At 35.8% G+C, this 13,141-nt stretch overlaps 1 protein-coding gene across 1 annotated transcript in view; it reads left to right on the forward strand.

The window, feature by feature from the left end:
* LOC145694526 (sodium- and chloride-dependent GABA transporter 1-like) overlaps window positions 1-13,141 on the forward strand; it is a 126,098-nt gene that overhangs the window by 70,281 nt on the left and 42,676 nt on the right. The window contains exon 4 of the mRNA XM_081770841.1: window positions 6,833-6,961. Within this exon, the coding sequence (XP_081626967.1) occupies window positions 6,833-6,961 (129 nt within the window). The remainder of the gene's footprint in view (window positions 1-6,832; window positions 6,962-13,141) is intronic.

The following is a 13,141-nucleotide window of genomic DNA, read 5'->3' on the forward strand; positions in this document are numbered from 1 at the left end:
TAGCCTTTGTCTGTGGTGCCAATAGAGACGGTTACTTTCGAAATTTCCACGTAGGTGACGTTAGATCGACTTGTTAGTTCTGTCATCGTATGTTAGAGGCGCTACTGTCGAAAGTTTCCAGTTTTTTTTTTTTTTTTTTTTTTTTTTTTTTTTTGCATAGTTTGCGTTTTGTATATTCTTTGTCTGTGCCTCTGGCTGAGATGTATCCGTCATAGGAAATCAAATTAACAACATGTGAGAAGACACGTTGGCCTTCGAACGTGAACACTATTTAACAAAGGGTTAAATTAGTTCCAAAAGACCAAGATGGCAAAATCCGTAATATAACACAGACAAGCAAAGGCCTTTACATTATATTTATACGTAATCTCTATGGTTAATGGAGATAGCCTATAAGAAAATAGAGGGAAAAAAAAAGAAAAATCACTGATTTTAGGGAGAGCGCTCCCACCCTGATACACAACTATTTAAACAGAAATCTGTCAAGTATTGACAGGAACATAAGAGGGGATGCGACGACAATAAACAATGAATATTTATGGGCCAAGTCTTAATAAGAGAAGGGTGTCACCATTAGAATAAATGAGAACTGACACAAATTCATCATTGAGCAATGAAGAAGCTAGACTGCAAAATTGGATTGTTCATAATATTAATTAACTTACCAGAAAGTCAGTAAATAAGTTTCATACGCATAATCCTGCATGAAAAAAAAAAAAAAAAAAAATGTTGTCTGGAGTTGGCAGCACTAGAGATCCCTCATTGCTAGATGATTATCATGTTGTTTTTGAGTGTCTAAGACGCGGGTTTGATTCTTTGTAAGACTATGTTTGTTTCGGGATCCCCACATGAAGCTGTATACTTACATCGCATGTAGTTTTCGTGCTGCTGCCAGTAGCGTATTTAAGTGGCGGCTTCTGGGCTTAATCCCTCCCCCCGAAATTCAATAAACTATTTTAAAGTAAATGAAATATTTTTACAGAATTTTCACATTTCCAGGAATAAATATAGTTAGCAAAGCACCCGAAACAAAATCGTAAATACGCTACTGGCTGCTGCAATGAGGTATTAAGCTCTAAACAAAACAAAACAAAACAAAAAAAAAAGAAACAATAAAAGTATGAAAAAAAAATATGGCATGCTAAATGTTCCAAGGAGCAAAGAAAAATTGCATGAAATGTAATTTAGACATTTGCACAGTAGAAAAAATCAAATGAAATCTTTAAAGTACGCAGAAAATTAATGGTTATGAAACAAGTGGCGGAATGATAGTGTGGGAGGAAATGAAAAAACCGAGAAAACCCACGGATAAAATGCCCATCCCGATTTCTATAACTTGGAATTGAAACCCATTGCGCCAAAGATGAGCGCTCTACCACAGAGCCACCGTGCCTCAGGAGTTAATGTTACTCTTAATATGTTTAATATACAGGGTGATCGTATCCCAACGCCAACAAACTTTTGGGAAACGATTCCTAACACAAAAACTTGAAACATTTACAGAATAACTTGTGGATACACAATTGCACAGTGCTTCAGCGGTAGAGCGCTTACTTATGGTGTGTGGTGTCCTTGGTTCGATTCCCGGTCAAGTAAATTTGTGGTAAACAACATCGTGTCTGTGAGTTTTCTCGGGATACTCCCACATTCTCATTCCACCAATTCTTCCATAATCATTTCCTTGCCTTAATCATCGTCTCTATTAACCTTTAGGCCATAAACGTGGGACGTTAAATTGAAAGATTTCATTTAATTTTCTCACAAACTCTGTGTCACAATCGAAAATTTGTGCTCCCCTTTTCCAAAGCGAGTCAAATAAGGAACAAGTGCATTTAAGCAAGCATTGGGTTAAATGGAAGTTTATTTATGAATAACTATATGAAAGAGGATGACCCATCAGTAGCTTCTTTGAACCGTCGTGTAATTTTAAGAGGCTCCATCTCGGCTAAATTAAAAATACCGCTAATTTTACAGTAATTATGTGATATCTTCAAATAGATAAAAGATAATCGAAAAGTGGAACAAGAGCTCGCTAGAAAATATTATTTTATATGACATACCGTTATCACGACTTACTTATCTGCTTTCGATTTCGAGCCATTTAGAAAATCGGAATTTATTTTCGCGTTACTAACTGGCTGCGAACTGAAAGCTACTATGTGACTCGTGATAATGGTACCCAATGCAAAATAATATTGTCTGGATCGCTCTTGTTCCACATTTCGATAATCTTTTATCTATTTGAAGATATCACATAATTACTGTAAAATTAGCGGTATTTTAATTTCGCAGTGATTATGCCTCTGAAGTGTTGGATAAGTTTACATCCCAACACATGGAGTTACATTTTTTCTTTCTTTTTGAATATGTAAATAGTATTTCACAGCAGAAGATAATATTTTGGAAATTAGACAAATATCTATCCAGTTCCAGAAATGCTTGAACTGGCCAGACAAAAGTGTACTTAAAAAAAAAAAAAACTAAACTTCTTCCTTACATGAATGTCAATGTTAAATAAATTCACACTTTGGAACAAGTGTTACGTGAATCATGAGTAATGAGTAAGACTGATGACGTAAAAAGCAAATAGTTTTTCTACGCGTGTGTTTTGTTCTACCCAAATCGTGACATCCATACTTAACGTTCTTTTTTTATATTTTAAAATGTCTTTCTTTCCTTCTACCTGTTCCTGACATTTGTATTATCTTTTCAAGCGTGTACTTTGTCATTACTTCTTTTCAGAGGTCTTTATCGTCTAACACTTTTTTTTTTTTTTTTTTTTTTATTGTTTTCCTGTGTTCAACACGTGCAGGGCAGTTGCGACGTTGTAGCATTCGAGGTTAAACTATTCGTAATAGTCCAGGAAAAATAAACAAAAAAGTGACCCAATCCGGACATTTTGATAAACAAGCTGAAAATTGGTGGAGATGTTCAGAATGTTATCCTAATCAACTCACTCAAAATCCCAAAAAAAATTCAGCTTGAAGAAACCGAGATATGATGTCATTAATATGGCTGCCGACTGAATTCATCCCTTAAGCTTTAAAACGTTATATCTACTCTGCATTTGTAGATAGGAACTTCGTTTCTGCTTTATTTCGCAGAAAACACATTGGAAATTGTTATTTATAACGGCTACTTGTCATACATTGGCACTGTTTTCAAATAGAGGACCTCAAAGCAGGCCCGCAACTAGGCCCCCATAAAGTTTTCGTGACCTCTCCAGACTTCAATACAAAATGCCATCATTAATACAAAAAACACAATTTAGATATTTGTAAGAGAATTTTTAATGGCTTAGCCCCCCTAACTTATTCACGCCCCTCCCCAAACCTCTGTGGCTGGTTGCGGGCCTGCCTCAAAGTGAAAATAATTTTGCATTCTTGATCTTTTTATTATTATTTTTAGATTTAACTGTAAATAACTTGGAAAGAGTTACATATACGAGAAAATATCATGAAGTAATCGTTGTTTGTCGTTTTAATATCTTCCCAACGAGTTCAGTTACGTTGTTGTATCTCTAAAACTAACGAAGATATTCAATTTTATGTACAGCAAGCTGTAATCTGTTATTAAATTTCTTGTGACGCTGTGAGGGTTAAAGACCTGTCTGTAGGAGTGAAAGTTTAGTGAAACCTACACAAAATTAGTGAATTTCGTAACTTGGTGGGCAAGACCCTAACCAACATTCCCTCAAATTCCTTGCCGCTCAAACGCTTGCGTCATTAAATATGGCGGCCATTTCTAATACGGCTGCCGCATCTAATGGTTTATAAATTAGACTTTGGTCCGGACATTTCGAAAAACATACTGAAAAATTGGTGGAAATATCCTGGGAAGTGTTTTAATTAACATACTGAAAGTTCCAAAGCACCCATTTTGGGGAAAAGCTGACGCCATCTTGGGTATTAGCGTTATGGGTTAGTAATTTTCCTGGACTATAGAAGTTCCTTTATTTATTTATTTATTTATTTATTTTTAAAGCACAATACAAATGTCGACAGTGAAAATTCGTTTAAAATACTCTGCGATTACCACCAAATTAACAGCACTGGAAAGCTGACATAAACTTTCTTTTCTTAATGTAGTACGTCAGATTACAGGTAATACATATTGCAACCCTATGTGTTAAACGTAAATATCACGCCTCCCGGGCCACACCCTGACATAATCATTAAAATTATCTACTGTATATTTGGAAGGCCTCCACAACAGTAATAACGCCAGTGAGACGGACAGACCATTGGACACCCAAAGTATCTCAGTGTCAAACAGCATGATAAACATATATGTATACGAGGAGTAATCGGAAAGTAAGGTTACAAAGCCTGCAATGAAACGTGTATATTTATTTCATACAACCAATACAGCCAACAGATAGTACATACATTAAGTTATTTTTCGGCATAGTCTCCATATCGATTGGAACACTTGTCGCATCGTGGGATGAGTTTGAAGATTGCCTCCTGGTAAAAAATTCTGTCCTTGCGTGTTCAGCCACGTTGTCACGAGGGTTTCACCTGCTCGTCTGAAGTGAAGCGACGGCCTTCTCCGTCATCAGACGCCGTAACATGATCCTGTTGTTGTCCTGAATCACCTTCTCCACGCGAGTTGTGTTCAAATCTGTTGATGCCGTGCTGAGTCAGCTATATTGCGCTCCTCGCTACCAGTTGCGAACCTTCAGCACCATTCTGCGACATGCTGAAGAGATATTATAGTCTCTTCGTGAACCTCTACCAGCTGCCGGTGAATTTCAGCCGCGGTTACATGTTTCGCTCACAGAAATCAATTAAAAGCGGACTTCTTCGCGAGACCAGTTTTCCAAACAAGTCTTGTCTTGTCTTGTCTTAGACCATTACCGGTCAAATAGGTAGGTGCACCGGCTCACTAGCCATATGTGCTAATGCAAAAATGGTCTAATCTGTACCTCAAACAGAGGATTTATGATTCAAAAGCAAAATAGAATAAAATACAGGACACAATCGGGAAAAGGACACAAGTCGGGAAAAAAGTCAAAATCAGGAAAAAATCAAAGTCAAAGTCGGGAAAGGAGTTCAGACGGGGAAAGAGGGTGAAAAGCCAAGGTGAACAGGGCAAAAAAGTAGAGGAAAGTGGCAAGTATAAAATGAAAAGATAAAGGAGAAATAGAAAGTGTATAAAAAAGAAGGGAATGTATGTACGTGTAAATGGAATAGAAAGTGTAAGTGTAGTGTAGGTGTATCACTGGGCCCACTTAACCTCCTCCCTCACGGAGCACCACCAGCCACGAGGCACTCACTAGCACAGCCGCTGTCGAACCTTCCAAACAAGTCGCCATTTGTGTTTACGTACAACTAGCGCCGTAGGTGGCGGTAGTGCGAGTGAACCTTTGCACAGTTGCCAACTCCATGTATTAATATTAGCGCACACTCCTCATTCCTAAAATGAAATCTTTGAGTTTTACGTCCCACGTTTATGCCACGGTTAGGCTAAAGGAGACGCTGATGATGAGAGATGAGTGAAATGGTGGAATGAAGAAAGTGGGAGGAAACGGGAGAACCCCAAGAAAACCCACGAGCACGGTGTTTGTCCACCACAAAGTTCACTCGGCGGGGGCTGGGATCGAACCCGGGACCCCAAGCACCAGAGGTGAACGCTCTAACACTGAGCCACCGCGCCCCCCACTCCTCATTCCTGTAATATATATATATATGTACTGCTTCAACAAATATTACGTATGGTCAGGTAGACGCTTTTCAATAGACGAAAAGTTCATAACGCAGTTTGCAACAATTTGATGCCTTAAACTGTTCCGAAGATATGAAATACATGGGTAGAGATTACTGGTTGGAAAATTTACACTAAGTTACTAACTGTAGCCTAAATAGCAGTATACTCCACTATAGTGAATACAACTCGTGAAACCTGGGCTCTACACTAATCATACAAAAACTTTCCCTTATGTGTGATGCATCAGAAGAATTCTTTGCAATTCGTAGAACTGCCTTCCAAACGCACACTTGAGAAAAAGTAAAACAACGTTGCCAAACTCAGAAGCCATGACAAACGAACGAAAAAAAAAAAAAAAACACCAACACTTAAAGAACTATAACACCAATACTAACAAATATTCGACTTAGACAGTAAACTAATAATAGCAAAAATATAAATTATTGACAATAACAATAACAACGGGACGAAACTTAGCGGTAATCCGACAACAATATACCATCGGGAGATATTCTCCGTACAGCGTACGTACGTACACTGAGAAAATTTCATGGATGGGGAGTTCACGACCGGGACACACCCTCGCGTTCTATTGGATGTTGAAGTTGCTAAATCTAGGTCAAACTTCACGATTCCTTGCGATCACTTTAGTCTCTAGGGCATCCTAGACAATGTCATGTCTGTAAGTTTTTTCTCGGGATTCTTCCATTTCCTCCCACATTCTTATTCCTCCTTATTTATTCAATTTCATTAATCACGCGCTTCCTTTATCTTATAGTGCATGAACGTAGGGCATTAAAGATTCCATATTCGATTAGCAGTTCCACGGTTGTTTATATAACTTTGACACATGTTGCAACTAGAGTCAACACCCTCTTTTTTTAAAAAGCTTCTAAATTGGTAAAAGTTGGTCATTGGAAATAATTTACGTAATCATTTCAAATCATGTGGTCCTTATTTCATACAATTGCCCTTCCAGATGGACCTTCATTATCAGAAAGACGGTTGTAGAGTGTTTATAAAAAAAAAAAAAAAAAAAGAAACATACCTAATGACTACCTTTTGTGTCTTACTCTAAAGTAATTTCATGTCACTAAGGAACTCTGTTTGTTTGTATTTTCAGGTGTTGGTTACGCCACTATGACGATAGTGTTTTTCCTGGATGTTTATTATTGCATTATTATAGCCTGGACTTTATTCTATCTCATCAACACATTCACAATGATACCTAGTCTCCCATGGGAAAATTGTGGTAAGTTTTTGAGTTTTTTAAAATGTAATGTGTTATTAGGATCACACTAATGGGTCTTAAGGGATTGTAATTTTAGTACGTGTGTCCGTTTCGCCACACAATAACTCTTGAACAAAATCGAATTTTGAATTTTGTTTTTTTTCGAAATAGGTATCTAGGCCAATTATCTTGGCCACGTTTGTTAATCGAGTTTACTCTTCACTATTAACAGTGATTTTAACTTCACTGTTAACAGTAATTTTAGTATATTCACTGTTAACGGTAACTTTAACATATTCATTGTTAACGGTGACTTTAACATGTTCACTGTTAACGGTGACTAACATCTTCACCGTTAATGGTAACTTTAACATATTCATTGTTAACGGTGTCTTTAACATCTTCGCTCTTAACGGCGACTTTAACAGTGGCTATCCATATCTCAATCATTCATAAACGTACGTTTTGCTTTTATCTTCTTTACTGTTTTAGCAGGGTTTATTTATTTATTTATTGTTCTATACTCTCATAAGTGAACGAGAATTCTAGCCATACACAATTAAGAAACATAGAAAGAATTGCATTACCTAAGATTTCACAGCGCGATCAATTTCTCAAACTAAAAAACCGAGACACCTTAAATATATCATATGATCAGATTTTAATTTTAGTGCGTTACTTGGCTTATAAGGGAGCAGACTACTAAAAATGGTACAAAAGTTAACCATTTTTCTTTTGCCCGTTTTTCGTAAGCCAAAAGAGATAATGAAATGTAACTTAACACAATAATAGATAATTATTCTACATCCGAAAATACGAATCAAAAGAATTTTCAGTATTGCCACCCATGGAAATTACAGTGTGGCAGAATATGAATTACCCAAACATCTAGGTTAAGGCAGCGACTAGAAAAAATGAACTCAACGGTAATTGATGACTTATCATGTTGTATTGGTTCTTTGTTAACTACTTTTTAAATGATATTTGTATTTATTTTGTAATAAACAGAAAATTATTGAAATTACGCTTTCTGTTTGTTACAAAATAAATACAAATATTCTTTAAAAAGCTGTTAACAAGGAGCCAAGACAACATGATAAGTCATCAATTACCGTTGAGTTCATTTTTTCTAGTCTCCTGCCTTAACCTAGATTTTTGCGTAATTCATATTCTGGCCACACTGTAATTTCTATGGATGGTAACATTGAAAATTCTTTTGATTCGTATTTTTCGGGTGTAGAATAACATTATCTATTATTTTAGTAAGTTACATTTCATTATCTCTTTTCACTTACGGAAAAAGGGCAAAATAAAAATGGTTAGCTTTTGTATCATTTTTAGTAGTCTGCCCCTTTCCTAACCTATAATATTTAGGAAATGTCCCCCTTAACATTGCTATTGTAATACAGTTAAATTTAGTACAAAATATGGTGTTCGAAAATAAACTATTTTAAACATAATAACATCCAGGAATACATAAATTTAGTTAGTGTAACATGCAAATGAATTAAAGTACAGCATTTGACACAATCTGCAATGCCAATTTTAATATAATATAAATTATAAATGATGGGTGTTTAATTTACCTGATAATTTACATATATTTCTCAGAAGAATACATTTTTCTGCAAGACCTTCTTCTAAGGTAATCATAAAAATCTGAGCAGGATAAGTTTTGAGCAGTAATGTAAATAAGTTTTCATTGTGAGGACTGCTTTTATGTTCAGAATAAGATGTCTTTCTCCTTCAGCCCAATTCATCTTCATTACACTAAAGATGAGTTTCACATGAGCATTGCTTCCGGGGACATAAGACAAACTTCACCAGTTTGTACATATTATGAATCGCTGACTTAAGAAACGTCATAAGTCAGTCATATGCCGAAAATGAGTTTATATACAACTTTGATTCTTGAAGGATAGCTTACACCGTTGGGTTGTGATGTGTCAGAAGTCACGCTAATAGTGCAACATCGAGCTGCAACAAGTGTCCCTGAGTTCAGAAACGTCACAAATCATTGACTTACGGCATTATTGACATTATTGACTTATGACGTTTCTCAAATCAACGATTGATATCAACAATGATGTGTAGGTCCCAGCCCACTGTTCATTTTTTTTAACAAAGTGGCCATTTTTAAAAACTGATAGGGGAGAGTTCCCGATATTGCACCTGGTTCTAAATTGCACCACCCCTAGTTTAGAAAGAACCGTGGTACTAACATAACATGCCATCCGGTAGTTAAATTAAATACCTAAGCATACTCCCATAATTGCACAGTAAAGTGACGACATTCAGTAAGTTATGTGTGTGTGCAGTTGCAGCACAATACAATTGGGGTATTCCTTACTAATTTTCGGGGTATTTCAAAGTAGAATAGGAATTAAGGTAAAGAGATTAGCTTATGTTTCAATAAGTAGTAATAAACAAAATAACATTAACATTATAGTGACAATCTCAGATTATGCTTTTTTTTTAAAATATGTGAGATATGTAAATATATATTAAATGGCATAGTTTCCCAAATCCCACTACTATCGTGTGTCCGAAATCGCACCAGTGCAGTTTTGACTCCCGTGGTATAATTGTTTTACCTTGCTTCTTTCTCGGTACAATTCACACAAGATGGGTACAAGGCAATATGGAAAATGGTCTCCGGAGTCTATGAATCGTGCTTTGAAAGTGTATAGGGAAAATAAAGTAAAATTAAATGAAATAGAAAAGAAATATTGTATTCCAAAGAAAACATTTCTGCGACATTACGGCGGTGAGGTGGCATATAGAAGCGGAAAAACGAAAAATCGTCAAAGCTACTAAAAAAAGGTTCATGAAATCATTATACTGCCCAGTCCAATAGCAGAAGGAAGTAGGCCTACCAACAGACAACAACAGAGAACAGAAGTTTTCCCGTCAAGTTCTTACAAAAAAACATCTTGAAGAACGGCAAAGGCAATCAAGAGAATCCAATTGTGTGTAGAGACCTAATCTTTATGAACCGTCAGGTAGGTCTGTATGTGCTTCAGGAAACCTTAACACCAAAAAGTGTATTCGAAAAGTAGATACATCCAAATCACGATGCTCCGAGCTACATTTTCGCAGTGTTTCAAATGTGACTATGGAACAAGATTGGTTTTGTTCTTTGTCAACAAAATTTAGTCGAAGATATGGTACAGTGTGTTTTGTGTAAACTCTGGATACATGAGTCCTGTGCGGGTGTTTCGGGAGATGAACGTACATTCCAATGTGCACATAAGGTGTAGCTGTCCGTGTTTTTCATGAATTCAGATACGTTTACGTTTCATAGGATTATGAGCAACATTGCTCCCCATGGGTTATTGCTTATTGAATCAAAATATGGATTTTTTTTTCCTTTAATGATATATTCTTCCTCGTATTAATAACACTCGGATAAAAGAATGTGATATATCATAGAAATATTAATTTGTTTTTTTATAGGTTGCATTGTTACTTAATTAGCTTATTTCTAAGGCGTTATTTCTGTGCTCCGTTATTTACGTTGCAGTGTTTTTTTCCTCTTTAAAGATGTATTATTCCTCAATTTAATAAAACATGAATAAAATTTTACGATATTCAATGGAAATGATAATTTGTTTTATCCACATACTTTACTGCAAAATTTGCGTTATTCAAATGGAGGTGCGATTTTGGCTTCACATAATGCGATTTGGAAAACCTGTTGCGTAAATCGCACCAATCGAAGGCTTCTGAAATATAGGGCCTAGTCATTTTTCTTATGATAATGATAAGATGTAGTTATGAAATTACTGTGAAAGGACCTGAAAACTATAAAGTTGAATACGATCAAAAAATCATTTTAAATTTCTTCGAAAGTTTCGAATTAAAACCGTTTCTGTAAAAAGTGGTGCGATTTTGGCTACTCTACCCTACATTTAGATATCCTGAAAAATATTTTCGGTACACCAGTGATGGACTGTGTACGCTGGTTCATCATATAATAGTTTGGTTTGATAATATTATGAATATTTCTTACAATTCCCGAGTTAAAATAAAATGCACATCGAACACTATGATGATGCAGCTATACGCTATGCACACAGTCACAGACTACTCTTCTACACAGTTTCAACACAAATCTACTCGATATCCTTCTTCTTCTTCTACATCTAACAAGTTACATTGAGCAAACATTTTTTTTTTAACAAAACAAAACAAGTTAGGACTAAACAACCAGTGATCTGTAAATTCAGGACACCTGGTTAGCCTGTGACTTCAGGACCTTAGGTTGAGGTATAAATAGTAATTCCTACAGATAATGCCTTTTGCAATGGCTAAAGTACGGTTTCATAGGCTAATAATAATAATAATAATAATAATAATAATAATAATAATAATAATAATAATAATAATAATAATAATAATAATAATAATAATAATAATAAGTAATCTGCCTTTTGGCAGGTCCTGGATCTAATGATGTGTCTTTTTCTTCTTAATTTTCAGTTTGGGCTTCGAAATGTATCTTCCATGCTTCTCGATTTGCAGCTTCCTCTTTTAACTCCCAATATTTTCTACCATTTTTCAAATCATCGATCACTTGTGTTCTTCTTCTTCCTATTCCTCGCTTTCCTTCCATCTTTCCTTCTATGGCGGTATGAAGAAGACAATTTCTTTGCAAGATGTGTCCAATCCAATTGGCCTTCCTACGAAGGATGGTGGCTGGAAGCGTCCTCTTCTCTCCTATCCGTTTTAAAATATCTTCGTTTGTTACTCTCTCTGTCCATTTTATTTTCTCCATCTTCCTCCAACATCACATTTCGAAGCTCTCTAACTATTTCTTTTCTCCAACTTTGATAATGTGCAAGTCCCTGAACCATAAAGTCCAATACTGCATATACAGCACTTGACCAACTTCTTCTTTAGTCCTAAATTAAGGCTGCTAGTTAAGAGTGTCCATTTCTTGTTGAATGCTTCTTTAGCTACGGCAATTCTCGATATGATCTTTTTGGTGCAGTACGGGTCTTTCGTCAAAATACTTCCTAGATATTTGAAATGGTCAACCTTTTCAAGTACTTGAAGAGGTCGATAATACGATATACACTCAAATTAAGTCATTTTGGACTGGGAGGAGTTGGTCCATTCTAGATACTTTTATTGAGGCACAGGCTTTCGTGAGCATCAACCGGAGTACTACAACTAGAAACGACATGTGTTATGTTTAATTTTGTTTAGAAACATAAATATTCATTCTCTAAGACCAATCACACACGAATCATTCACGTTTACGTAAAACTAACGAAGGGTGCAGTAAATATGCAGTGGTAATGAATATTTAAAAAAAAAAAAAAAAAAAAAAAAAAGACTTGACAGGCACTGATAAATTTCGTGTTTCTATGGGGTAACATTGAACAAGACGAAAGAGTAAAAAAAAAAAAAAAAAAAAAAAAAAAAAAAAAAAAAAAAACCTATTTCGTAACAAGGATAGAGTAATTGACAAGAAAGGGGATCGCCTTTGACATCTCGTTATTAAAGACACTTCAGTGACTAATGATCAGAAATCTCCAACGACAGCAATCAACCAGACGGACAATAATCAGCTGAGTTTCCTTCTGTTTTTTGAAGCCTTGTTTCCAAGGGAATGGAGAGATCAACATATGATGACAATACATAAAAAATAAGAACGTGATTTTTTTTACATCGGGGATAGAAAATATAAGGAAAAGCTTGGACGAATATGGATCGAAAATAAACGCTGAAAAGACAAGAAAGCAATTCTCATTACAACTAACAGCCAGGGGCGGATCCAGAACTGACTTCTGGGGGGGTTGTCATACTGCTACTTAGAGCTACTTTTAAGAGCTTCAAACTCTGGGATGTTTTTTTTTATTTATATATATATAAAATAAGAAAGTTTCCTCTCCTGGGAGCGATTGCCCCGATCGTCTCCTCCTCTGGATCCGCCACTGCTAACAGTTTGTATCAATTTCAAAGTAGGAGAGCAGAAAATGGATCAAGTGATTCATTGTTCTTTGATAATTAGGTAGTATTATTCATGAAGATAAGCGTCAACAAAAGCTTTAAAAAAACGTAAACGAAGTATTTAGGTAGAAGGTTATTTTGTTTGCACCGGATGTGAGTTTAGCGTTCCGTTCAGCAGCGAAGCTATATGAGACATGGACCTACAGATTAACGTAGAATCCCAACCACATGAGCTCTTGCCGG

Source organism: Thermobia domestica, chromosome 9 (genome assembly GCF_964235325.1).
Source record: "Thermobia domestica chromosome 9, izTheDome1.hap1.1, whole genome shotgun sequence".
In the NCBI taxonomy this organism is placed as follows: Eukaryota; Metazoa; Arthropoda; class Insecta; order Zygentoma; family Lepismatidae; genus Thermobia; species Thermobia domestica.